The following is a 27225-nucleotide window of genomic DNA, read 5'->3' as shown; positions in this document are numbered from 1 at the left end:
GTTTACAGCACGGTCTGTGGGATTCACTCTAACCCTTCCAGCCTACCTCATTTGAAGAGCTCATCTCTTTCAATTCTTATTTCTAGGAGGGTCCTGGCACAGGTGAGAGCACATTGCTCTTTTTAAAAAAAATTTATGTGTCTTATTTACTTATTTTTGGCTGCATTGGGTCTTTGTTGCTGTGCACGGGCTTTCTCTAGTTGCGGTGAGTGAGAGCTACTCTTCCTTTTGGTGCGCGGGCTTCTCATCGCAGTGGCCTCTCTTACTGTGGAGCATGGGCTCTAGGCGTGTGGGCTTCAATAGTTGTGGCACATGGGCTCAGTAGTTGTGACTTGCAGGCTCTAGAGCGCAGGCTCAGTAGTTGTGGCGCATGGGCTTAGTGGCTCCGCAGCATGTGGGATCTTCCCGGACCAGGGCTTGAACCTGTGTCCCCTGCATTGGCAGGCAGACTGTTAACCACTGTGCCACCAGGGAAGCCCTGAGCAGATTGTTCTCGAGTGTTGTGTCCTTAACTCTTCTCAGAGACCAACTTTCTTTTTGTACGTTAGTCAGTTAGTGCAGTCTTTAAAAGCAAACCTGACCCTACCAGTGGCTGATCAGCGGGGTTTTCTTGGTTGTGAGGTTGCTCTCGAACAGGAAGCCCCGAGGGTTTTGATGCTGCCCCTGTGCCGTAATAATACCAGTCCAGATATGCTGTCATACTCACTCTGCACGTGGTCACAAACTGACTTAGTTTAAAACTTACTTCATAGTTGCTTTTCTTTCACAAAATCTGTGTGTTCTGTGGTCACTAATATCACTTTCCCATTTTCATTGCCACTACCCTAGTTCTAAGTTCTAATTATAGCCTAAGCTGTTGAAACAAGAGAAGGGAACCAGCATTTGTTTCACATCTAAAAGTGCCAGGTATTTTACATATGCAGTCACATTTACTTTTCCGAAAAATTGGTGCTTGACGATAGTTATTAAGGAAATTTATTCCAAGGAGGTGAAATAACTTGCCGGAGTAACATATCTCATAAGTGACAGAGTTAGGATTTGAAGATGGGGTGGGTATGTGTGACTTTGAAGCCTTTGTTTTCTTTGCTGTGTCACTTATTTTTCATCCATGTTAGTTGTTTGTGTTTTACTGTTGCAATCTATTTGGGTCATTAAGAGATGTTAAGACCCCAGAGGAGATGAACTTTTATTTGATCCTTCTTTACTGGTATTGATTCATCTTTAGGGGTGAATACTTATGAACCCAGGGTTTCATATTATACCATTAACTGTGTTTGCTTCTTTACAAATAAGTGAAAACATTTCAAAACAAAATAATAGCAAATACTTAAAGTGCTTACAGGTGCCTGACAACTTGTAAATAGCTGACATGGATCATCTCATTTACTCCTCATCAGCCCTGTGTGGCAGGTACTGTTATTCGCTTCTTATAGGTAAAGAAACTCAGGGTCATTGAGGTCAGGTTACCTGTCCAAGGTCACAGAACTAAGGAGTGACAGAGCCAAGAGTCAAACCCAGGCCATGTGATTCCAGAAATTAGTTGTGAGAATAGGGTGCAGAGGATTGAGTAGATGGGGTGAGCTAAATCCAGGCAGGCTTCCTGGAGTCACACAGGGCAGGATGAATTTTAGGTATGATTAAATAGGTCACTTTAGGAAAGAGTTTATGTAAGAAGGAGTACTGCAAGAGGATTGGCAGTACTTGGTAATTTTATTTAAGAATATAGAGGCAAAATGAAGTATCTTAGAGGAATCCCTGGGCTTCAAGTAATGGTATTTTGAGGAGAGAGAGCTCTTAATATAGAGCTAAAAAATCCTAGATTTGAATCCTAGTTCTGCCATTTTATCAGCTGGTGAGTACGAGAAAGTTGGCAACCTTTTCATTGTAAAATGGGCACAGTAGCTATTTGAGGAATGAATAAATATGTGAGGAGCCTTAGCATAGTGCTAATAGTACATAGGACGATGCATCACTAAATTTAGGGTGCACAACTGAAATCGAGTATCTTAAGACAAAGCATTCGGGAGCATCGTTTTGAAAATGAAGGACTGATATAAATCCTAGCTGTTGATCAGTTTAAGGAATAGCTGTCTTTAGATTTGGAAGAGCCCAATTTATTTTTATTTTATTTTATTTTATTTTTTGAGTTACACGGGCCTCTCACTGTTGTGGCCTCTCCCGTTGCGGAGCACAGGCTCCGGACGCGCAGGCTCAGCGGCCATGGCTCACGGGCCCAGCCGCTCCGTGGCATGTGAGATCTCCCCCGACTGGGGCACGAACCTGCGTCCTCTGCATCGGCAGGCGAACTCTCAACCACTGCGCCACCAGGGAAGCCCGGAAGAGCCCAATTTAAAGTTCTGTTGTCTTCTGATAGTTTTGTGGGGTTGGGCAAATCATTGAACTACAATTATGATAGCAACCTAATCCCTGATCTTTGCAGAATGATAATATTCATTCTTGTGAAGCATAAATGAAAGAATATATGTGAAAACAACTTTATAAAATTAAAATACCATATAAACATAAAATGTGAATTGAGAACTGTTGCAATAGATTTGAAGAGCTTTTTGTATGCATTAGGAATTAGTTTGATTTTTTTTTTTTTAAATTTAACATTAATCTGGGGGCAGAATTAGATTCAATGGTTACAATCCATTCAATGGATTAGTAACAGGGTAAAAAAATATGTCAGTTAACTAAAAAATTGAGTGGACATTTTGTGAGATAGAAAGCATTCCAAATTGGGTAGTTTGTTTTCTTCAACTTTTAGGACTCAGTGAACTTGTTAATTTAAAGGTGCTATGTTTCCTCAGGTATAGGCTCATTCTGAGATCTGATTGGTCAAAACTTCCTGGTAAAGGAAATTTTTTTCAAATTGTAGGAATAATAGTACTTACATGATGCTTTGTGAAAACCATTTCCTCATGGTTAGATATCACTTAAGGAGATTCAGGATATGCTTTAGTATATTGAAAGCTGTGAGAAGTCTTATGGTCTTCTCTGTTTAACCCATTATTTTATAAATCTGTTTGACCACCTGTTACCTTGGGAGACAGCAGTGGTCCATGGAACACACTTTGGGAAATGATACATTTAATTGGGTCACTGAAGCAGGAAGACCTCTCCTGGTGTGCTGACTTGGCATCTGTTGAACAAGTTTCTGGTGAGGAACTAGGGCTGGCAGGAGAACTAGAGAAACAGCTGCTTTGTGATGGGCTACCTGAAGCCTGTGGCATGCCAACTGTAGCTGGTCAAGATAGCTGTGGGACAACGGTCACCTTGTGTCAATTGGTAGAAGTTTATACATTTTTTGCTGCATTGGGTCTTCGTTGCTGCATGCGGGCTTTCTCTAGTTGTAGTGAGCAGGGACTACTCTTCATTGCGGTGCATAGGCTTCTCATCGTGGTGGCTTCTCGTTGCAGAGCAGGGGCTCTAGGTGCGCTGGCTTCAGTAGTTGTGGCACGTAGGCTCAGTAGTTGTGGCTCACGGGCTCTAGAGCGCAGGCTCAGTAGTTGTGGTGCACGGGCTTAGTTGTTCTGCGGCATGTGGGATTTTCCCGGACCAGGGCTCAAACTCATGTCCCCCTGCATTGGCAGGTGGATTCTTTTTTTTTTTTTTTTTTTTTTAAGTTTTTGGCCACACCCCACGACATGTGGGATCTTAGTTCTCTGACCAGGGATCAAACCCATGCCTTCTGCATTAGAAGGCAGAGTCTTAACCACTGGACCACCAGGGAAGTCCCATGGGACCACCAGGGAAGTCCCATGGCAGGTGGATTCTTAACCACTGCACCACCAGGGAAGCCCAGTTGGGTTTTGAGAATACCCCAGAAAGGATAGTGTCATATGACAATTTTTAATCTGCATTAGGAAATTATTCTTGCTTTGCATTGTTTAACCTTAGCAGACAGTCTTAAGAAATTTATGTAGCATAAATATAAAACCAGTGGGGCAGTGTAATGATACAAATGATTTTTTAAAATGTTCAGTGATATTTTGATGTAATATTTTAAAATATTCTTATAATATTCTGCTAATCTGTTTGTCTTCCCTTTAGGCTAAGTTTGAAGTAATTTGACTATTTCAAAGTATGTACTGTCTTAATGGTAGAAGGTGATGTATGGCATAGACATGTAAGAAACAGTTTGTGATCAGAATCTGTGATTAATTTTGGAATATATTTATAGAAAAATTTAAAGGTGTTATATTTCCAGTTCGATATTTCTATTTGTAGGTCCAGTTCCCTTTCCATTATTTAAAGTAGACATCATGTGCACATTATTAATAACATAGTCAGCAGTAGTTACCAGCTTATTTTCAGCTTGAGTTTCATACTCTTCTGTGACTTGCATGCAGCCTGTAGCCATTATTAGAACTAGAAAAGAACCAGGCAGATGCCGAATTCTGGGAAGGTAATTCTGCTAAGAGACATGGTACTTTGTGCCTCTAGCACGGAGAGAGGAAAGAAGAATGAGTCAAGCAGGACAGAATAATTTAAAAGTAAACTCTTGGTTTTACCTAGTTGGGTCTTAGATAGCCATACCCGCTGAGTTTTTAAAAATTGAATTATCTTTTAGCCTGGTGATGTATTGGGTGAGGAGCTTAAAGGAAAAAGGATTGAGTGTTAAGAGTTTTCTGTATTATAAAAGCAACTGTTAAAATAATTTAGTACTTAAAACTTTAATAGTACTAATCTGTAACCACATATTACCAATAGTAATTTACCAAAAATGAATTGCCAGATTTTTTTAAAAGGAATATTAAATGGAAACAAATATTATTGACCTCTTTAAGGCTTTGCTTTGTTTTTATACTGTGAATTTTAAACAACCATGGTATGTATTTTTGTATACCAGGTCAGAGTAAGAATTAATTCACCCAAATTACATTTTACTAAACTTATATTTCAGTTAAATGAAAATTGCTTTTTCTTATTCATGCCTCTGTATTCTATAATATTTTGATACTTCTGATTATAAAGTGTTATCAAAAATGAAAAATCCAGAAATATTAAAACATACAAGGAAGAAAAAATAATTACTTAATCCCATCCCTAAGGGCTGTTTCTTTCTTCCTGTGTGTATCCTGCTAAAAATTTTCCTTCATATTAATCAATACTTAATGTGTAGTTTAAAGTCAAGTGATATAAGATTTATTATTAAAAAATAGCAGGCTTCCTGCCACATGGCCTTTCCGCATAGCCAGTCATTTTGGTATTTACTTCCGTATCTATAAATGGGAGACATATGTGCTCATATGTCTGTTTGTTGAATTTTTTCACTTTGAGCACTATTGTGTGGCCTATATGGGAGATTTACCACACCTATCCATACCCACCAAACGCATACTGTACATGCTTCACATTTTCCCGGTTATGATTGTTGCTCAGTTAACACTGAGTCTGTAGGAACTTTTTTTTTCTTACAACCTTTTTTTGTTTGTTTGTTTGTTTTTTACTGAGTTTAATAATTATTTTGTTGTTTTCCTTTTCTTTGACTTCGTCACTCAACTCCAAACTCATTTTGCATTGTCTAAATCTTTTCTCAAGCTGTCTACATGGATTTGTTTCATTTTCCTGAAGAAAACGAGGCCTCTGGATGGCTGCCCTTTTATGCCTGGTTACATTGCTTTTAGCTTCAGGTATTTCTTTAGTCTTTGTTTAGTTTCCTGCTTCCAGATCCTGCATCTTCTTTCTTGATTTACTGTTTTGTTTTGGTGAACATGTCTTCCACTTGCTTTCTAAGAAAAAGTACATATGAGATTTTTAAAAGTTTATTTGTTTTTTCAGATTTTGAATGTGAAAATCTACAACCTTGATACTTATTTGACAGACTGATTGAAAATACAGTTCTGGGTTGGAAATTATTCTCCATCAGGATTTTGAAGAACTATGTTATTTAGATTTAAGTACTGCAAGCATTCTGGTTCCTAATCTGTATATATAACCCATTTTTCTGGAAACTTACAGATCTTTGCCTCAGTTATTTAGAAATGTCGTGATATAGGCATAGCTGTGCATTCGTTTCATTCTTTGTTAGGGTGATCTGAAGTCCTGGTTTCCCTTGGATCTGGGGCATTCCTCAAGACCAACTTTTAGCCTTAAGACTACGAGAATCCCATGCAAACCAGGACAGTTGGTCACCCCATCTTTGCTTCTTTTCTCTGTGTGGATCACCTATTATTTTGGGTAATTGTCCTTTTGGAAGGTTCTGGTCTTAATCTTTTTGTTCTTGCTTTGCTTTTTTGTTCTACTTTCTGGTAGATTTCTGCAGCTTCTTCCAAACTTTGTATTGATTTTTTATTTCATGTTCACTATCTTGTTTTTCTTTTCAAGAGATTATTTTGTTCTCATTTCTTTTTTTTTTTTTTAAAGGTTTCCTCCCCCCTTCTCTTTTTCTTTCTTTAATTGAAGTATAGTTGATTTACAATATTGTGTTAGTTTCAGGTGTACAACATAGTGATTCCTTTTTTTTTTGCGGGTTATATTACATTATGGGTTATTACAAGGTATTAGATATAATTCCCTGTGCTATGCAGTAAATCCTTTTTGCTTATGTATTTTATATGTAGTAGTCTGTATCTGTCAATCTCATACCCATAATCTGTAATTTGTGCCCCCCCCCCACTGCCGCTGTAACCACAAGTTTGTTTTTTATGTCTGAGTCTGTTTCTGTTTTCTATATACATTCATTTGTGTTATTTTTTTAGTTCTACATATAAGTGATACATTGTATTTGTCTTTCTCTATCTGACTTATGTCACTAAGCATAATATTATCTAGATCCATCCATGTTCCTGCAAATGGCAGTAGTTCATTCTTTTTTATGGCTAAGTAATATTCCTGTGTGTGTGTGTGTGTGTGTGTGTGTGTGTGTGTGTATGTATTCATTATACACACACACACACACCACATCTTCTTAATCTAGTCATTTATTGCCAGACACTTGGGTTGCTTCCATGTCTTGGCTATTGTGAATAGTCCTGCCATGAATATTGTTTTTAATTATAGATGCATATCCCCCCCCCACCCGCCCTGCCATTAAGAGCGAGTTTTCTTTTCTTGCAGTGTCCTCTTAAGTAATTTTTTTTGGGGGGCGTGTGTATACTCTGGTTTTGACTTTCATACTAGGAATTTTCCTCAAATTCAGGTAATTCCTGGGTGTCTCCTCATAAGAGTAGGGGAACCGGGCTTCCCTGGTGGCGCAGTGGTTGAGAATCCGCCTGCTGATGCAGGGGACACGGGTTCGTGCCCCGGTCCGGGAAGATCCCGCATGCCGCGGAGCAGCTGGGCCTGTGAGCCATGGCCGCAGAGCCTGCGCGTCCGGAGCCTGTGCTCCGCAAAGGGAGAGGCCACAACAGTGAGAGGCCTGCGTACCGCTTAAAAAAAAAAAGAGAGAGAGAGAGAGAGTAGGGGAACCAAAAATCGAACTTGCAAGCTCTGAGCACATGGATGAGACTTGACTGAGATTCACTATCTAATGAGCTAATTGGGCTGTGATCATTTTGAGATCTTTTTTCTTTGGCTGGTAAAATTCCACAGGGAAGATTCTTTCAGACTCCTGCCTGGAGGTGAAAGCCTAACTGCCAGAGTTCTGGGGACTAAGTGGGAGGAGGGGCCTAGGAAAGAGGCCATATGTCATCCAGTTTGTCTGTATATATTTGACCCTCCCCCCTCTCATTTCTGGTATGATGCACCTATTTGCAGCCGTGTACTTTAATGGAGAACTGCTTTATTTTGTACTTTCTAAGGAATAAAGGTTTCATGTTTGCCTGCCTCAGGAGAGGGGACATTTACGCAGCCGTGCAAGTTGGGGAGGGAATCTGGGGATCTGACTGCTTCATGGAGAGCCTGTGACGCAATCCTCAGTTTAAACTCCGAGGTCGTCCCAGAAGTACCTGGTGTCATCAGTTCCTAAAACCTTTGTGGGATTCTGAGTGTCAGTCTAATTGGTGATTTATCTCAGCTTTCGACCTTCAGTCTTCTGGTCTTCCCAGTGTATTTAGCACTGGAATTACTGCTTTTTCATCTTCTAAAATTGTGTTGTGTTGTGACGGTTGTCTCTTCCATTCTTCCCATCCTTGTGAATTTATGCCTCAGATTCTTTTAATGCTATTTTAGTGGAGTTTCACTAGAGGACAGAGTGAATGCATGTGGGTCATTCTTTTGTCTTTACCCAGAGGCAGACACTTTTCTATGTATATGCACGTATTTTTTTCAAAAGTAGGAGCTCACTCTGCATGACAGTAGGCCTTGCTTTCTGAGTGCCTATTATAAGCCAGGCTCCACACTAGACAGTTAACATACATTAAATTTCATTATGATCACAGAATGAGGTAGTATCCATGTTTTAGGTGTGAAGAAACCGAAGTGCTTTATCTGCCTAAATGATTTTAACTGACATTTTTCCTTTTAAAAAATAAGCTATAAATCATGTCATGATTTTTTTATGGTTGTGTTGGGTCTTCATTGCTGTGTGTGGGCTTTCTCTAGTTGTGGCAAGAGGGGGCTACTCTTCATTGCGGTGGGTGGGCTTCTCATTGCAGTGGCTTCTCTTGTTGCGGAGCACAGGCTCTAGGCTTGCGGGCTTCAGTTGTTATGGCCCGTGGGCTCAGTAGTTGTGGCCCTTGAGCTTTAGAGTACAGGGTCATAGTTTTGGCGCGTGGGCTTAGTTGCTCTGCAGCATGTGGGATCTTCCTGGACCAGGGCTCAAACCCGTGTCCCCTTCATTGGCAGGCAGATTCTTAACCACTGCGCTGCCAGGAAAGTCCGCTCTTTTTAATATTGAACAAATAGGGGATTTGTGTTTAAAAGATCAGTATAGTCATCTTTTCATATCTATAAATGTAAATGAATTGTAGTGATTTTTCTAGATATCTACCCTTGTTTAAGGTATTGGTTTGTGTTCCTTATTCATAACAGTTTGTCTACTCCATTTTAAAATGGAATGTGTTTACTCTCTATAGGAATATGCCAAAAACTGTAAGTAAAAAAAAAAAAAAAAATCAAGATACGTAATATTCTGGAAAAATTAGTACTGAAACTTTTTTTTTTTTTAATGTCGGTTCATTGGTTTGTTTATTTATTTTTGGCTGTGTTGGGTCCCCGTTTCTGTGCGAGGGCTTTCTCCAGTTGCAGCAAGCAAGGGCCACTCTTCATCACGGTGCGCGGGCCTCTCACTTTCGTGGCCTCTCTTGTTGCGGAGCACAGGCTCCATATGCGCAGGCTCAGTAGTTGTGGCTCACGGGCCTAGTTGCTCTGCGGCATGTGGAATCTTCCCGGACCAGGGCTCGAACCCGTGTCCCCTGCATTAGCAGGCAGATTCTCAACCACTGCGCCACCAGGGAAGCCCTGAAACTTTTTTTATTACTAGGATATTGTTTAGCTTGGGTCTGGTCTTGTTTTTGATTTTTGTTTTTTCTTTTTCCAAACAAAGAGATTTTGTTTCGGAGAGATTTTTTCGGGGGGTGCGGTTGGAGAGGGACTGTTTTTTTCCCCTAAACTTCAGGCAAGTCCTTATATTTTTCTTCCTTTTTCTCCTCAAAGTCCAGGTCAATAAACATTTTCTGTAAAGACCCATATAGTAAAAATTTTAGGGTCTACTGACCACATACAGCCTTTGTCACATGTTCTTCTTTTATTACAACTCTCTAAAAATATAAAAAGCATTCTTAGCTAGTGGGCTATACAGAAACAGGCTACCAGCAGGATTTGGTCCATACCTACTCTAGACTACAAATTATAATACAGTAATGACTTATAATCAGAAGATTTGGAGTTATATGTGATGCATATTCAATTAAAATTAAATGGAAATCAGCTCACATGACTGATAAAGCCAAGAGATTGTCTAGCTTCAGGCTTGGCTGGATCCAGGAGCTCAAATGAAGATGGTCCTGTCAGTCCCAAGTCTGTGACTTATGACACCCTAATTCCCCCTCTTTCCCCAAAACACTGTCCAATCATTTATATTTCTATATGAAAGTCTCTTATATCATCGGGTAATATGCCTGTCCTTAAATGAATTAGTATAATGAAGGGGAGGGAATAGTAATGGAGGAGTTACAATTGTAGACGATGAAAATACAACAGTTTGAGTCTCACTCATATAGTGGGAGTGTATTGTGGATGACAGTTCCATCGGTACCACATGGAGAAGGGTTAGGAGATAGCTCTGCAAAGAATTTTAAAAAAAGAAAGAGAAAAAAGGAGGTGCTCAGAAAAAGGGCTGCTAGATAATATACAGTAGATGTCTGTTTGATCATCTTTTACTGTCACTTTAAAATGATTATATAAGTTGCAGAATAAAAGTGTTCATATATTTGAATGGAGTCATTATTCACTGAATAAAGATGTTAGGTCAGTCTCCCCCTCCTCCTCTGCTTGATTTTTCAAACAACCTTATGAAATACATTGACATTCATGTTTATTCTTTTACAGCAGAAGGAATCTTTCACGAAATTGTAAAGTTTAATTATTGCATTGCTAGAATATTTTATTATTGGGAGGAGTGCTATATTTTCATTACAGAACTGTGTAGTAGGTTTGATTATATGTGTATATCATGTCATAGATTAGCATACCTGTAACAGATCATGTGAGAATTAAAAATAGAATGAAAGCTGATAGTGAATATGTATTGCCCAGTTGTCTATTGCTACTTTTAAAGTAATTTGACACAGTTAAGAGTGAAAACCATAGCTTTTCCAAGAGAAATACTTTTGTACTGAGATGTTAATGTAATGAGAAATAGTTCTAATATTTCAAGTTGAAAAGAAAAATCAATCATAAGTAGAAGGTACCCATGAACATCTTAACTATTTTTACATTAGTAAGGGTCCAGAAAGTAAAATGTCTAAGGCCCTTAATTTGTTGATTCTTTTAAAATGTTGTTATATTTTTAAAAATCCAAGCTTACAGTTGGATATATAAGAGGTTTAATTATTTCACATTTCAAATGTCACACTTTAAAGATGTCACACTTTAAAAAAAGGACTCTTTTTTTTTTTTTTTTTTCTTAAGGGTGAAGCCCTGGACTTTGTGTAAATCAGTTTTGCTTAGGAATACTTTTTCAAAAAAAGAAAACAAAAGAGTAAGACATACCTATATTGTAGAGGACAAATCAATTAGGAATTTTAAGAGAATACTAACTGCTAGTTTCACGTTTATCCAAAGGAATAAAGATTATAGGAATATATTTGTAGGAACAAGTGCACATATTCTTATACCGATAATACAGTTGATCCTTGAACAATGAGAGGTTAGTCTTCATGTAACTAATAGCTGGCTGTCCTTATCCATGTTTCCTCCACATCCTTGGATTCAACCAACCACAGACTGTGTAGTGCTGTAGTATTTCAGTTTACTGAAAAATATCTGAATATAAGTGGACCCTGCATTGTTCAAGGGTCAACTGTAATAAGAGCTTTGATACAAGATTTATACCTAACTTTATTACACAAAGGCTTTGTGGATAAGAATATATTAATTTGATCAGTGATATTCTGGTTGCTTCTCAAAGTGGCATCATAAAAATAAATGATAAATGCAGTTTTGCTGCATTACAGAGCCTGGGACAGAGAGATGTGTTTGTGGTATGTGTGTTCCCATGCACATGTGTTTTAATCGGTTTTCAGTATGTTGTAGGTTTACACTTTTCCATGTTTCCACCATTTATTAAAATATTCCGTATTTGACCAGTAGAATGATAGGAAACATTTCAGTTCTACAAAAATACTTTGTTTTTATACAGAGAGTTTAAAGTTTTCTAAACGAACCAGTAAAGTAAAATTTTAACACCTTGCCACAAGTATATTGAAGATGTAGTACTCTCTGTTCTGCTTTAAAATAAACTTAGAATTGTGTAGTTGGTTGGGTTATGCACTTTTAAGCAAGTCAGTTAATATTTTTGTGTCTGAAAAATGAGAATTATTACAACTTTATATCTGAAAGTGCTTTTGAAAATCTCCATAGTCGATCTAAAATTGTGAAATAGGGACTTCCCTGGTGGTCCAGTGGTTAAGACTCCATGCTGTCAATGCAGGGGGCCTAGGTTCGATCCCTGGTCAGGGAACTAGATCCCACGTGCCACAGCTAAGACCCAGAGCAGCCAAATAAATAAATAAATATTAAAGAACAAATAAATAAAATTGTGAAGATAGTATGTGCTAGCGTTGTCAGTTTGCTGAATGGCCAAAAGAAGGTTAAGCTGTCCTGGTTTTCTAGGAAATACTTTATCTACCAAGCTGAAGTTTGTGCTTCAGCTTTCCTTTGTCCCAGAATTTATGACCTTTTTATCTTCTAAACATGTTTTAGACTTTTGGAAGAATTTATGTAGTTCTCCTCTAAGGAAGTTTAGAGAACAAAATGTTGGGGGTTCTCTTACTTTATCAGGCTGGATGGAGTTAATGTCAATTAGCCTGACAGTCATTTTACATTATGGTATTGTGACATCAGTTATAAATAGTTTTCTAATCACTCTTGTTTTGGTTTTTCTCTGCCCTACTTCTCTGTAACTTAGTACAGTTCTTTTAAAGTCCAACACCAAGAGTGGACAGAGAGATTGTGGCACATCCACACGCAGGAATACCACTTTGCAATCAGAAGGAATGGACCAATACGTGCAACACCATGAGTGCAGCCCCACGACACTGTAGGAGTCCCTTTATATGAAACTCCAAAGTAGGCAATAGCAGCAGAAAAGAAGACCAGTGATTGCCAGGGACCTGAAGTGTGAGGGGAGGGATTAATTGCAAGGGCCATAAAGGAACTTTTTAAAATGATGGAAATGTTCTATGTCTTGATTGTGGTGTTGGTTATATGCTTAAATAAGTTCGTCAAACTCATTGAACCCCGTGCACTTAAAATGAGTACATTTTATCATACAGAAATTACATTTGAATGAAGTTGTTTAAGAGAGAGTTAAACACCAAAGTCTAAAATAGGGCATGAGTGGTGAAAGTGTCAAAAAGTATACTGTTACCGCAGATTAGCAATAAAGCAGTAGCCCACAATACGTTGTTGAATATTATTTTGAATGTCACTAAATAGATGTGAAAATTTGTACTAGTGTCTCTAGTACTGTATCATGGTATTTATAGATACTTTAGTATTACATGAACTGAGTAATATTAGTGACAATAATACAAAGGTTTTTAAAGTGCCTTATAAGTGAAAGTACCTTATGTTTTTTGCAGCTTTAACGTAATGTGCACTGATGGCTTTTTCCCTCTAAAGTGTACATTTTTTAGCCCAACTTAGTCACATAATTCAGATAGATAAGTGTAATTTAATATTTTCTGAAATATTAGCAAATTTCTAAATTTTTTAAATATTAAAAAATAGTGACATTATTAGCTGAATATATTAAGCTAGCTCCATAATCCGTCTACATGCCATGTCCATCTTTCAGGTGTCTGGGGTGTGTATCCAGCTAGGCAAAGATAAAATAGTATATAGGATGTCAGATATAGCTTTGTGATCACATCAAATAATTCTGGTGACAGCTACATAGAAAATCAACCTTAAAATAGAATTGAAATTTAAGAAACGCTTAGGCCAATCTTCTTTCGTCATTTTAAGTTTCACTCTTTGATCCTTTTATGATGGTTTGAAGAGTCTAGATAGTCTTTCACAAAAGTTATTTGGGGTAGGAGGTGGGGGGAGGAGGGCCCAAAAGGTCTGCTTTAGATTTCTAAATGGTAATGCCTGTCTGAACATAGATTTTTGTCCTTATAATTTCTGCTTTTTTTTTTTTTTTTTTTTTTTTTTTTTTGTCACGCGGGCCTCTCACCGCTGTGGCCTCTCCCGTTGCGGAGCACAGGCTCCGGACGCGCAGGCTCAGCGGCCATGGCTCACGGGCCCAGCCGCTCCGCAGCATGTGGGATCTTCCCGGACCAGGGCACGAACCCGCGTCCCCTGCATCAGCAGGCAGACTCTCAACCACTGCGCCACCAGGGAAGCCCGTGCTTTGTGTTTAAAGAGTTTTTAATAGCTTGCTTTTCACCTCACAACTTTCATCATGTATAGTTTAAGTGCAAGTTGGATGAACTGAAGTTTTTAAATAAAGAGTCTAAAAGGTCAAGAAGATATCTAGAATCCTTTTTACCACCTCTTTCCCAGAACCTTTAGTGGTGTTTTTAACAAAATCAAGAGTAAGGAATTTCTTATCTTTACACTTTTTAAAGCAGTGAAGTGGAAAAAAATTAAAATTTGAGAGGAAACAAATGATCTGGAGAATTGTTATTGTACAGTTGGTCTCTGAGGAAGTTAACATCTTTTTAAGATGATGCCAAAAGTTCCAGTGGACGTATATGCTCTGTTGACTTTGGAGACCTCTCACTGCTGGGGGTCTTTGTTTAGATAGAGCTTGCCACTCAGTATGTTGTCATGTCATGGACGGTGTAGAGTAACAGTGTTGTTTGGGCGGGGCGGGGGGCGTGCAGTAGATTATGCTCTGATGACTTCCCCATTGTTCATAAAATAGCAATAAACTTTTCTCAGTTGCTGTACCTTTTCAGAATCTGTTATCCCTATTAAAGGTATTAGTTAGGTTCCAGAATAACATGTAAAGTGTGCTTGATTGACTTTCTCCCCCTAATTATACAGTATTCTGTAAATTGGACATTTGAATAACCTTCAGTTCAAATGTATATTTCTTGCCAGTGAGTTGGTGAGAGAAAATTATTCTCTCATGGCCTTATTGATGAGCCTCGTATAAACTAGGTGAAATGGGACAGTGCAAAGAGAATGCAGTAAAATGCTAAATGAAATACAGTAAAGTCCTGAAATACATAGTATATACAAAAAACAATCTCTTGGCTTTAGTTAGTGGAGAGGAGTAGTGGAAGAGCAGAGTTGTGATAGGAACTCTTCAAGAGGATGGTTTGAGAGGAGAGGGACTGTCATTCATGGTGTTGGATAGCTTGCGTCAAGGTTAGGCCAGAGTGAGAAGATTTCTCCTGAACAGGAATGCCAAGCACAACATGAACTTCCCCAGTATGAGCAGGCGCAGTAAAAGCAAACTATGGAAGTAAATCTGGAGACTGCTAGAGAGGCCATGGAAGAGTCCATGGACTTTTTGACCGGATGATGACCTGAAGAATTATGTCATTTTTAATTTAAGGTAACTGCTCTTTTAAAAATTTCACTTTTGCATTTCACATGTGTAGGTTTAAGAAAATCTACCAAGAAGCGCAGCGAATCCCCACCTGCTGAGCTCCCCAGTTTGAGGCGGAGCGCACGCCAAAAGACCACGGGCTCCTGTGCTAGTGCCAGGTAATCTGGGCTTTGCCAGTTGATGATTAGTTCGTGATCTGTGTTCAGCTTTCAGCAAAGTCCTTAATTTTATAAGTTTTAAAAAATGAATTAAAATTTTCTCTTGAATGTTGAACAAAGAAATTTATTCTGATATAGCTAGTATTGTATATTTTTGTGAATTCTTCCCCAATATTTATTTACCTTTTTTTTGCTAAGTTTTAATCATGCCTTTTTTGGACAACACCTTTGTCTTCTACCTTTTCCTCTGCTGTTACATTATTTGCACAGAGTTATTGCCAATAGTTGGACGTCTGGTTGTTTTCAGAGTTCCAGTCTGCCAGAGAAGTCTCTAATGAGCATCTTTATGCAGATTTGGGTTATTTTTAAAGGTAGCTAAATTTCCCAGTAGTGTGAATAATGGATCAGAAGGGATGCCTGTTTTAATGGCTGTAATATTGCCTAATTAGTTTCTAAAAGTGTTGGCACAAGTTATTGAGTTTAATGGGTGAGGGTGAGAGGTGTACTTAATTTTCATTTTGTGTTCCAATACCTACCCTCACAGAAAAATCTAGGTTTTGTTTGTGTTCTCTCACATCTCTAATTCCTGTTTCTCCCGGTTGCTATTTTGGAGCCCATTTTCAGAAAATTATTTACCTTTGATATATGATACAGTGTATTATTTCATATACTTTGTTAACTGATTCAGAATCTTAGGTTAAAGTTAAAAATCTTTTTGTTGCAATTTCATCTCAGATTTTCAGGCTTGGTCAGTTTTGGTCTTGTGCTGGTAATCACAGCTGTATGGGACTTCTCCCTCCTTTATATGTAGTTTGCTCTTATATGTACTTTGTTCTCTCTACTAAATGTGCCAGAAACCAGTGATGCAGGTGACTGATTTTAGTTTACCTTTTCCCTACTCTAACTTAGGTCAGTAGAAAGGCTTTAAGCACTTCTTTTTGTTCTTCTCTGAGGTAATCGACTTTATACTCTTGGCCGTGGGCACAGTAGTAACACAAGGCAACAGTATGACTTGTTACCTAATAAGTCATAAGAAATGGACTCCTGCCATTTTAATCTCTACTTTTCCACTTATTTCCTAGTTCTGTCAGGATTGTTTAAAATATCTGGAGTTAGTACACCTATTTGCCTTTGAAGTTTTTTGGCGGTACTTTTATGAGGACCTCTGAGAAAATTTCAGGGCTTTTGTCCTGTTTTGGGCCAAACTTTGAATCCAGTTTACCCAAGGTTTATAATCTTAGATATAAACCAAATTCACTGTAGTTGAAAATTAATTTTAAGCTGTATGTGGCGTCAGGTAATCTAGCGTCCTACCTTTCTCTGCAGCATTCTCTCCTTCTCCTCAGATCCGCTGTCTTGATGAACGAGAAGTTCCTTACATGCTACACACAAGCTGTCAAGCCGCCTGCCTGCAGTGCTCTTCGTCTCACACTTTTCTGAATTAGTTGAGATTCCTCTTAAATTTAGTGCTTTCATAGTCCATCACAGCTGCGGCTTGGTCTCTTTAGACTAACCCACCTTGAAGGCAGCAACGAAGTGTTCAGCGCCGTGTGTGTCACATGGTTGATTCAGATTAAATGTTAAATAAGTGACTTAATTTGAATCCCACTGATTTGTAGCTTGGTAATTGGGATTTGGAATGAGCTTTTCTCCCCTGTGGACGAAAGGTTGGCACAGTAAAACCCTGCTTAGGGAGGAGTTTTAATAATTGAGAGAATAAACTCTTCTAGAACTCATTGGTGATTCAGAGCTTTCATTTACATGTCACTTATGCCTGGTTCCTTCTTGTTCTTTACTAGGCAACATCTAATTTCACTGTAGTTTACTTTAGTCTAAAACATTTCTTTAGTAGTAGGTTTTTGCACTTTCTGAGGTCATTTGGGGAGCTGCCTTTAAACAATATTAAGTTGTTGTAATTTTGGAAGTCTTCTGTCTCTACCTGATTTGCTTACTGATTTCGCTATTAAAATAGAAAGTCATCAATAAAATGTAGTCTGCTTCATGATAAATGACTGATGATTCCTTTTTCCATATCTTACACTATGCCTCAGTCAGAAACAAGTGTCTTCCCAGATATCATCTGTATTTATTTATAAATATTAAATACTCATTTCTTTTATTTTAAAGGCTAGAGCTATTGTCCATTATTAGGATAGTAATTTTTTGATGATTTAGGTAATCTGGGACTTAGGTGATGGGAATTTTTCCCGTCTTCTCTCCCCCTGTCCTGCCACCATTTTCAAGTATCCGTCTGAAAGTTCATATAGTGGTCCACTATTTACCCAGGAATTAGGGATCTATTTTAAATGAATTGAATTGTCTCTGCAGAAGGAATCACTTTTCCATGTAGTTGAAGTGTTTAAAAATCACTTCTGTTTGTAAGGATGACAGCAGCTCATAGCAACACAAAAGCTTGTATTGTCCATGTGATATAACTTGGATGAGTTTTAAATATACAAAGTCTTGGTTGTTACCCATAGTGATTTTCTACAACAATTTTTATGTAAAAAGAATAAACTAGCTCTGTGTTCCGTGCATTGGAGCTTTGTGCTGTGCGGGCATCGCTCCTGGTCACTGGGGGTGCTGCCTGTGATGGCATCTTTCTGTTGTAGTCGGCGAGGCTCTGGCCTGGGCAAAAGAGGAGCAGCTGAAGCTCGTCGACAGGAGAAGATGGCAGACCCTGAAGGCGACCAGGAGACGGTGAATTCTTCAGCTGCGCGGACGGACGAAGCTCCCCAGGGAGCGGCAGGTAGATGGGCGCTTCTTAAGCCTCAAAAGCATTTATGTGTCTTCCAGATTTATTTGGAGATAAAGTACTTTATAGGTGCACCAAACATCATGGAAGAGAGGAGACAGATACATCCCAAGATGTTAGCCATCACACTTGTTGTTTGCTTTTGTTCCGCTGTACAGATTTGGTGTTTGGATTAGTTGTATTCATTTGTTGTTGTTTAATCTTTTTCCAAATCCAAATTCGTACTAATTACATTCAAAGGCCTTTTAAGAAGCAGTAAGTCCCTTTCTGTTTAAGCTTCTTAAATATCGATCAGTACATATAATAGTTGCCTACTGATTGTTTGTAAAACTTTTAAATTCACAGTAAAAATGTAAGGATGTGGCTTGAATTGCTTCATAGAAGTCTAAATTTTAATTTAGAATGTTGTAGTCCCTAAAAAATAACAAGTATTCAGTTTGAATCTAAGCAGCTTTAAGACTAGTATTCCTATTCTTCCGGGTTTCTTATTTTTATTCTCCTAGATGTCTTAGCCCAGCAAAAATTAGGCCCCGCCCCACCCCAAGTATGTATGTACCCATTTCCAGTGCCAGAAGGCGGCTGGCACTCCAGGGCTTGATTGTGGCTAACGGGTTTAAACGGTAGCTTGTTACAAGCATTTCTCACTAACACTAAGAACAGATACAAAAATATTATAAGTCCTCATTATGAACATATGGGTCTGAGTCCCTTAAATCTGGATGATATGTGTAGCTTTAGGCATAGGCATGTACGTTCTTAACTTTTGAACAGAGTTCTTTCATGTATTACTGGTAGTATCAGAATAGGTGCCAGTTTTCTTTAATGCCTATGGTTGATTGTATATCCTCATTTACCAAGAAGGTTCTGGCTTGCCCACTGCTGTCCATGGTCTGTGCCTTTTGTCGCAGCTTTCTGTCCAGTTTAACATCTTTACCAACTTATCTTTCCTGGTTTTGTGTGATAGATTACGTGGCGAACTTACGGCATCTCTTCTGGTGGTGCCTTTTTCCCAGAATGGTTTTTCTGAAGGGTTAAATGGTAGATTTTTGGAAACATACAGTGCATTGCACATGCAACTCGCTGAAGCTCTGTAGGACACACAGCTATGCTTCCCAGTGTTCTAATGTTTATTCCAAGTCTGAATATGGAAGTGGAGCAATTCCCATATGGATGACACTTTGAGAGGGAGCTGCTGAGCGTGTTGTTCAAGTGGACTCATTATGGTAATTACAATAGCTAACATTTACAGAGTGTACACTCCACTGCGGACACGCTATTAAGCACTTTACGTATATTCTCGTTTAATATTCAGAACAACCTGCTGAGGTGTGAGGTGCTGTTGTCCTCATTTTATAAATGAGAAAAACTGAGATGCATAATGGTTAAGCTTGCCAGGGTTACAAACTAGGATGTGTGACTCTCAAATCCAGGTCTTAGAGAAAAGAAGTGCACAGTTATAACAGCTGTGGTGTTCTGCTTCCCTGTGGTTACTCGAGTTTGTTTAATTCATAGGGGTGTAATTGGAGGCCAGAATGAGGGGGTGGTGTGTAAAATTTTGTTCCCTGGTATATTTGCCGAAGAGAAAAGCTCCAAGGGATTAGGTTCGTGAGATTGCCCTCCTGAAGGCTCGCCTGTGTTTCATTGTCATCCGTATTTGAAATCCCATTGTGATCTAGGTGCTTTCTGAGTTTATGTAAAAGATACCTGTGCATGTTCGCTGGTATTAGAGCAGCACTAACTTTATTGCCTTTTGGAGGCTGGATTCCTTGTACGTACGACACGGGTTCCTCTGCCAGCTCACTAAAGTGCTTCTGGGGAAAGAGGCAGATTACTTACTACCAGCTTTATATTAAGTTCTTCAGTGTAATGTGCTTTCATTTCTCAGTATGTAAAACTGGAATTTAAAGAAAAATAAACCCCTCTAAGTTCGTGGAGAGTACAAACTGATGGTGGTAACTTAGAGCATCTTATGGCACGTGTCCACTCTCAGACAGTTCTTATGCAGTTGGTATAAGACTCACTTCATTTGAAACCTTTATTTTGAAATAATGTTTTTACTAATTTAAAGAGATTAATCTCTTCAGTCTTATGTGTATATTCATTTTTCAGTGTTTCTTTATTTTTAAAGATCATTTCTTCCTGACTTATTTCAGTGGCCTCGTTGATATAAGTGTATTTCTTTTTTCACATGTAGATATTAAAGCCTTGCTCCATCTTTGGAATACTTGCTTATATCACCCTGACTTTGCCAGTGTTGTTGACATTTAAGAAAGTTTGTTGATATGGTGTCCCTTTGGGTCACTCTGAAGTTTACTGTGATGTGGAGTGCAACCCCTCTAGCTCTTCATAGAAGAAATGTCCGCTCTGGAGGTTGAACGTTAAGTGTTCCCCACGTTGTCCCAGGAGCTGAAGGGTTTAGTTTTAGACCTCATTAGAACTGAGCACCCCTTGATAGTGCTGATAAAGTCTTGCACATCTTAGCGATACTAAGGTGGGGAATCAAGCAGTCTTCGTTATTCCCGGAAATCAATCAAAGTAAGGAAAAATGTTCTGACACCCACATTTTGCATTGGGAATCTTAATTTCACAAGAAATGAACGGGGTCAGATTGTAAAAAGAAAGCAACTCAGTTTTGTAAATTTTTCTCTCCCTACTTATTTTTGGTTAGTACCACTAAAAATTAGATTGCTACCATATCACCTGATGCCAACGCCCATATAAAGGTGTAATGATATTCCAAACAACCATTCTCCTGGCAGCTCAAAAGTTTTCGTGACACTAAAAGTGTCTTCCCATTGCCTCCTATATACTTAGGTATTTGGTAAACCCTTAGCAGTTCCTGTCAAGTAAAAGTGAATTCTGTCAGCTTTAACTGTGTGTTGGAAACTGCCTTACATGGTGCTGTGAAGATATGCTGAGACTAGATGGGAGAGACACCAGTATAAACAAAAAAAAAGATTGACACCTCTTAAAATCTGACATTGGATTTTCTCTGTTTGATAGCCTTGCTTTCATATTTGTGTCGGGATGGATTTTGCGTGTGTTGTCCAAGGTTTGATGCCTTGATTGAAGCAACTTTCTTGCTGACTGCTCTTAATGGGTTACATTTCCTTACCTGCATGACTTTACAAACAGCCACTCACAGGCTAAGTTAGTTTGGTTTATCTAATTTTGTAAAACTTAGAAAAATGGGAGCTACAGTAAGCAAATGCTTATTAACACTTGCCACCAAAGGGACGACAGCTGGAAAGGATCTTTTTCCTTGGGTCCAGTAACTGATTTGTGTCAAAATAGCTCCTCGACTTGATTAAAAACCAGAATATTCCTGCTCCTCCTTGTGGGTCCGTGGCTCCCTTACTTAAGGTTGGGACCTCCCTGTAATAGTCTTAACAGCTCTTTTAATTCTGTGCTTTTACAAGTTTTATGTCTTGGTTAATGTCTTCGTGGCAGGGCAATATGAGGTATTTTATTATTCATTATGTCAGTTCTTAGAATAATATGTTTAAGAAGTCACTTAAGGTTAAACCCTTAAAATCATAATTTGTAGATTTGTAGACTGGTTTAAAGTAAAACTAGTAGACCCTCTGATAAGCTTTAAAAAAAAACCCAGCATTACCTTAAGTGAACTTGTGATTTTTTTTTTTTTTTTTTTTTTTTCCTTAAAAAATGTGTGGTTCCAGAGTGTGCCTTTGGGGGGAGGAGCAGGAAAGAAAGAAAAACCAACAATTTTGTTTGCCAAAACTTAGTATTTGCTTTCCACATTTTGTAAAAGTTTCAAAGTAAGTTTAAAAGCCACTTGACTAAGTTCAGTCGTAATTGGGACCCGGTAGCAGGGCTGGTTGGCGTGGTTTCTGTATAACGTGAAGCAGCAGCGGCACTGAAACCAGGAACGAGTGCTGGGAGGGTAAGTGCGAGGCGCTGGTAGAGTGCAGCCCGTAAGAGTGCGGCCTGTGAAGTCAGACTGCCTGGGCTCACATCTCACGCCCGCGGTCAGTTGTCCGACCTTGGGCAAGCACACTCAAAGACACAAAGCCTTGGTTTCCTAATGTGCATGATAGAGTTTGTAATACTTCTTTGTATGGTTGAGAACAAGCACATGGACACGTTCTCCACACAAGCCCGCATTTAACAAGTGCTACCTACAAGTAGCCTTACAGAGTACAGTTATTATTTCCCTTTTTTTCCCCATCAGAAGTGTGGATTTTGCTAAACTCCATTACTCCTTAATGTTAGCATTTCTACTTAGCCTGTAACTCTAAACCATGGGGTTGCCAGCATTTTCTGTGAAGAGCCAGATAATTGATGTTTTAAAACGGCTTTGTGCAGGCTCTGTTGGGACAACTCTGTGGTTGTAGCGCAAAAGCAGCCACAAGTATGTAAGTGAGTGAGTTTGCGTATGTTTTAACAAAATTTTATCTGCAAAGTGGTGTGCTGGACTAGATTTGGCCTGTGGGCCACAGTTTGTTGATTCCTGTTCTGAACCATACATTTTTCTACAAGTTTTTAAAAAATCCCGGTGAAATGACAGAATACTTAAATGAGGGGTGAAGAAACGTATTAAAACACAGAGTTGGTGGCTGGTGTATTTCCATCTCTTTCTTCAGAAAAATTCACATATGGATCTGATCCATGTGCCTCTTTTAATAATGACAAAAATATTCTTCCTGCCTTGCATTCTGTCACCATCTGTTAAGTGGACAGGACTTAAGGTATTGGGGATGATGTGGTCATATACAGATGAATTGTCTATGTACAAAAAATGCTTTAGGACTCAACAGACACTGAGAGGAGGGGACAGTAAAACTGCTAGTTTTACAGGAATATATTTTCATCTCCTGTTCAGATTTATAATATTGTAGAATTAGCCACTATTTACTTAGACTGAATTATTGATCAGGTTAGCATTTTGGGTAGTAGAATACTTCTGAATCTGAACTCTTCATTCTGCATTTGTTTTGACATGTTAGTTGCCCTCTCTTCTGTACTTCAGTGTTTTGCAGTCTTCTGTCAGTTGTAATGTGTATCTTCAATGTTTTGTCCTGGAAATAAGAGAGCGTAATCTTTGCACAGTCTTGAAATGAAAGAAAACACGGCAAACGATCGTATCCAGACTAAAGTCCAGGAATAAAACAGACTGAAGAAGGCACACATCTACATGGAACATTTTCCCCAAATGTCAGTTTTGCTTTCTGTCTGTGACTAATTGCCCATCTATTAAATATCACAATGGTTTTTTAGCAGTGTTATCTTTATGGACTTTGGGTAGAGGAGTTCAGGAACAGTTTCAAAGACAGGAGGAAACTGTGAAAACCCTGTACAAGTGAAATGCAAAGCTTGTATATTATGCTTGTTTCTAATGTAGTCGAGCCATCTTTTTTTCATAAAAGCTACATGATGAAGTCTAGAATAACAGCTGGTGTGCAATGGGCAGACACGTTTGCCTTTATTTATTGTTGTCTGTAAAACTCTGCTTTTTCTTTTTTAAGATAAACCAGACATAATGAATTTAAATGTTCCTCTCCTAACCCTCACCTTCCCCCCCCCCCCCCCCTTCGAAGCCTCTAGTTCTGTTGCAGGGGCTGTGGGCATGACCACTTCTGGGGAGAGTGAATCGGATGATTCCGAGATGGGACGATTGCAAGGTAAAGAGAGTTACTGAGCTTACGAGAAACTCTTGTCATGGGCTGCCTGTTACTACTGTTCTTTGTTGAAGTTAATTCGGATAAGTTCATAAAAGTATAATGTAGCAGTGCCCATACCTCCAAAAAAAGCTTTTTATATAGTGGTGATTTGATGATTTGGAATTGGAAGATGATCCGTTTGGCTCTTCATCTTTACTGTTTAACTAGATAAAAATCTTAAATAGTATATTTATTTTTTTATGTTTAAAAATTGTTTTCATTATGGTTGCATGTGTAGCTAGTAATACATTAAGGAAGATATTGAACAAGGGGTAGCTTAATATATTGTGCTCTGGTACCTGATGATAACATATTGCATCTAGTAGGATGCTTTTTTTTTGCTGTGTTCTTTTGTGTTCTTGATCAACTATTTGAAAATGAATGTAGATTGTATACCTAAACTCGAGGTATTATAATGCTGTAAGTGCTTTTAAAAAGCAGCTTTATATTATGTATACATTATTTCCAAGTACATGGATATGTATTTCTATTATCTTCAGACAGTTGATTTATAGAATAGATCCCCAGTGTGAGGCTTACAAGAAACATGAATGAATCAGTTTCAGATTGCTTTTCAGTTCCTGAAGGAACTTACAGCAGTCACTTTTTGACTAGAGCTCTTAATGAACAGTTTTTCTCACTTTTGGGAACTGATCAAAATGATTTCTTTCCTATGTTTTTAGAGGATCTCATGATCAGTATCTGACTGGGAAATAATAGAGTGAAATAGCTAAGGTGCTTAACATAACTTCTTCAAAATAAATGTTTACTTTGGGTTTTTCTTGGACCATTTACATAGTCCCTGCTGGCACGGATATTTAATATCTCCATAAAACCTTAAGATGCCCTGGAGTAGACACATGGGTGTTGTAACTTATATTAATTACATTAGTATATTCAAGTGGTCTTAAAAAGTTTAATGTAACTTAAAGTTTAAAACGGAAAGTAATTGTTTAAATCAGTTATGTGATGAATCCGTTGTTCGAAACTTCTAGATAAGATCAGTTGTATTAACACTTCGAATGTTCCTCCTGCCCTTCTTTTTTCCTTAGCTCTGTTAGAGGCCAGGGGTCTTCCTCCTCACCTGTTTGGTCCTCTTGGTCCTCGGATGTCACAACTTTTCCATAGAACAATTGGAAGCGGAGCTAGTAAGTGAATACTTTTAAATTTGTCCTCCCCTCAAAACTCTTAGTAATTAGTTGAGTGCTGTTTTTACTGTTTTTCTATTCATGTAAGAGAGTTTTCACATAAGGAAGTTTTCATGAACTTTAACCTGTTTTAAAAAACAGAGCTTCTGCACATTCTTGCCTTAAATAATAGCAACTCTTCAAGATTTTCTCCTTTTATTTTTGATTACTGAATTGGAACCATTAGAAAACCATCCAAAGTTTACAACAAGATTGACCTTTCATTTTGTTTTTTTTTTTAAACTATAGAAGAGTACAGGATCTCAGTTGAGATTACATTATTATAGCATCTGATTGCATGCTTTGCGTCTTGAGTTTTTTATGGTATAATAAAATTTAACCCATTAGGCAGTTGATTATAAAATGAGCCTGAGAGGAAAGATTTCTCAGCAGAATTACCAGTAACTAGACTTATTTAATCAAATTAATATAACCCAGAGATCTTATCATATATAGTAGATATAAGAGTGATTATTTAAGTCTCAGTTTGTAACTAAGAATATGATTTTGCGTAATCACAAATTCAGTTAAATTCTGTCTGGTGTAGAATATTACCTTTAGCTTCCTTAAGCAATAAAATTTACATTTAAGCATTTTTTAAAATTGAAGTATAGTTGATTTACAATGTTGTGTTAATTTCTGCTGTACAGCAAAGTGACTCAGTTTTTTGTATACACACACACACACACACACACACACACATTCTTTTTTACTTCGTCGATAATATTTCCATAGAATCAGTAGGCTGTTTGCAGACTTCAGTCTTGATTAATTTCAAAATCTCTGAAGTGTTACCGAAGGTTGTTAACTCTGACCTTACAAATAAATTTGTACTTGTATAATTTTCCATCAAATATTCTAAGTTTTTTAAAAAAATAATGCAGTGTGTGTACATGTGTTCATATTATGTGTACTTGTACTTGAGGATTTTAAGAAGCAGCTGGTATTTTCTTTTTAATTTTTGAATTTTATTTATTTTTATACAGCAGGTTCTTATTAGTTATCCATTCTATACATATTAGTATATACACGTCAATCCCAATCTCCCAATCCATCCCACCCCCACCCCCCCACCACCTCCCCCACTTGGTGTCCATACATTTGTCCTCTACATCTGTGTCTCTATTTCTGCCCTGCAAGCCGGTTCATCTGTACCTGTACCATTATTCTAGGTTCCACATATATGCGTTAATACACGATATTTGTTTTTCTCTTTCTGATTTACTTCACTCTGTATGACAGTCTCTGGATCCATTCACATCTCTACAGATGGCCCAATTTCGTTCCTTTTTACGGCTGAGTAATATTCCATTGCATATATGTATCACCTCTTCTTTATCCATTCATCTGTCGATGGGCATTTAGGTTGCTTCCATGAGTTGGCTATTGTAAACAGTGCTGCAATAAACATTGGGGTGCATGTGTCTTTTTGAATTATGGTTTTCTCTGGGTATATGCCCAGTAGTGGGGTCGCTGGGTCGTATGGTAATTCTACTTTCAGTTTTGTAAGGAACCTCCATACTGTTCTCCATAGTGGCTGTATCAGTTTACATTCCCATCAATAGAGCAAGAGGGTTCCCTTTTCTCCACACCCTCGCCAGCATTTGTTGTTTGTAGATTTTCTGATGCTGCCCATTCTGACTGGTGTGAGGTGATACCTCATTATAGTTTTGATTTGCATTTCTCTAATAATTAGTGATTTGAGCAGCTTTTCATGTGCTTCTTGGCCATCTGTATGTCGTCTTTGGAGAAGTGTCTGTTTAGGTCTTCTGCCCATTTTTGGATTGGGTTGTTTGTTTTTTTAATATTGAGCTGCATGAGCTGTTTATATTTTTGGAGATTAATCCTCTGTCCATTGATTCGTTTGCAAATATTTTCTCCCATTCTGAGGCAGCTGGTATTTTTGTTTTTGTTTTGTTTTGCTTTACTTTTGCTGCCCTGATACTCATCTCTCAAATAACATAGCCTCCTGCAAAGTTCTCGAGAACCCTTGAGTGTGGATTTTTATTCATTGTTGTTTATTAGGCACTGGGATTGTACAGTCATGAATAGGATAATAAGCAGAGTTGTTTCCCACGTGGAAGCTTCCCTGTTGGAGAGTGACCCTGGCAATAAGCAAGACAATTACTATATAGTAAAATTTCAGGTCGTATCAATGCAATGAAGGAAAACAAAGCAGAGTTAGGAAGGCGTTTGTTGGTGTGATGATAGGCTGGTTAAAGAAACCTTTTCTGAGGTGATTTTGTGGAGAACAAAATGGAGTGAGAAAACCAGCTCTGCAGGGATCTGAGGGAAAGAGGAAGTGCAAGGCTGCAGGTGGAAATGTCAT

The 27225-nt window shown here is 38.3% G+C and overlaps 1 protein-coding gene across 45 annotated transcripts in view; it reads left to right on the top strand.

The window, feature by feature from the left end:
• Nucleotides 1-27225, top strand: part of TRIP12 (thyroid hormone receptor interactor 12) — a 142677-nt gene that overhangs the window by 57026 nt on the left and 58426 nt on the right. For 40 of the 45 annotated variants that reach the window (XM_067027102.1, XM_067027091.1, XM_067027087.1 and 37 more), the window contains 4 exons: nucleotides 15168-15273; nucleotides 17886-18022; nucleotides 23587-23670; nucleotides 24762-24857. In XM_067027102.1, coding sequence (XP_066883203.1) covers nucleotides 15168-15273; nucleotides 17886-18022; nucleotides 23587-23670; nucleotides 24762-24857 — 423 coding nt within the window. The remainder of the gene's footprint in view (nucleotides 1-15167; nucleotides 15274-17885; nucleotides 18023-23586; nucleotides 23671-24761; nucleotides 24858-27225) is intronic. The other 5 variants (XM_067027105.1, XM_067027104.1, XM_067027120.1 and 2 more) reach the window with 1 other exon arrangement.

This window comes from Kogia breviceps, chromosome 2, assembly GCF_026419965.1.
Source record: "Kogia breviceps isolate mKogBre1 chromosome 2, mKogBre1 haplotype 1, whole genome shotgun sequence".
NCBI classification, from domain to species: Eukaryota; Metazoa; Chordata; class Mammalia; order Artiodactyla; family Physeteridae; genus Kogia; species Kogia breviceps.
This window is presented reverse-complemented; position numbering and strand designations above follow the sequence as displayed.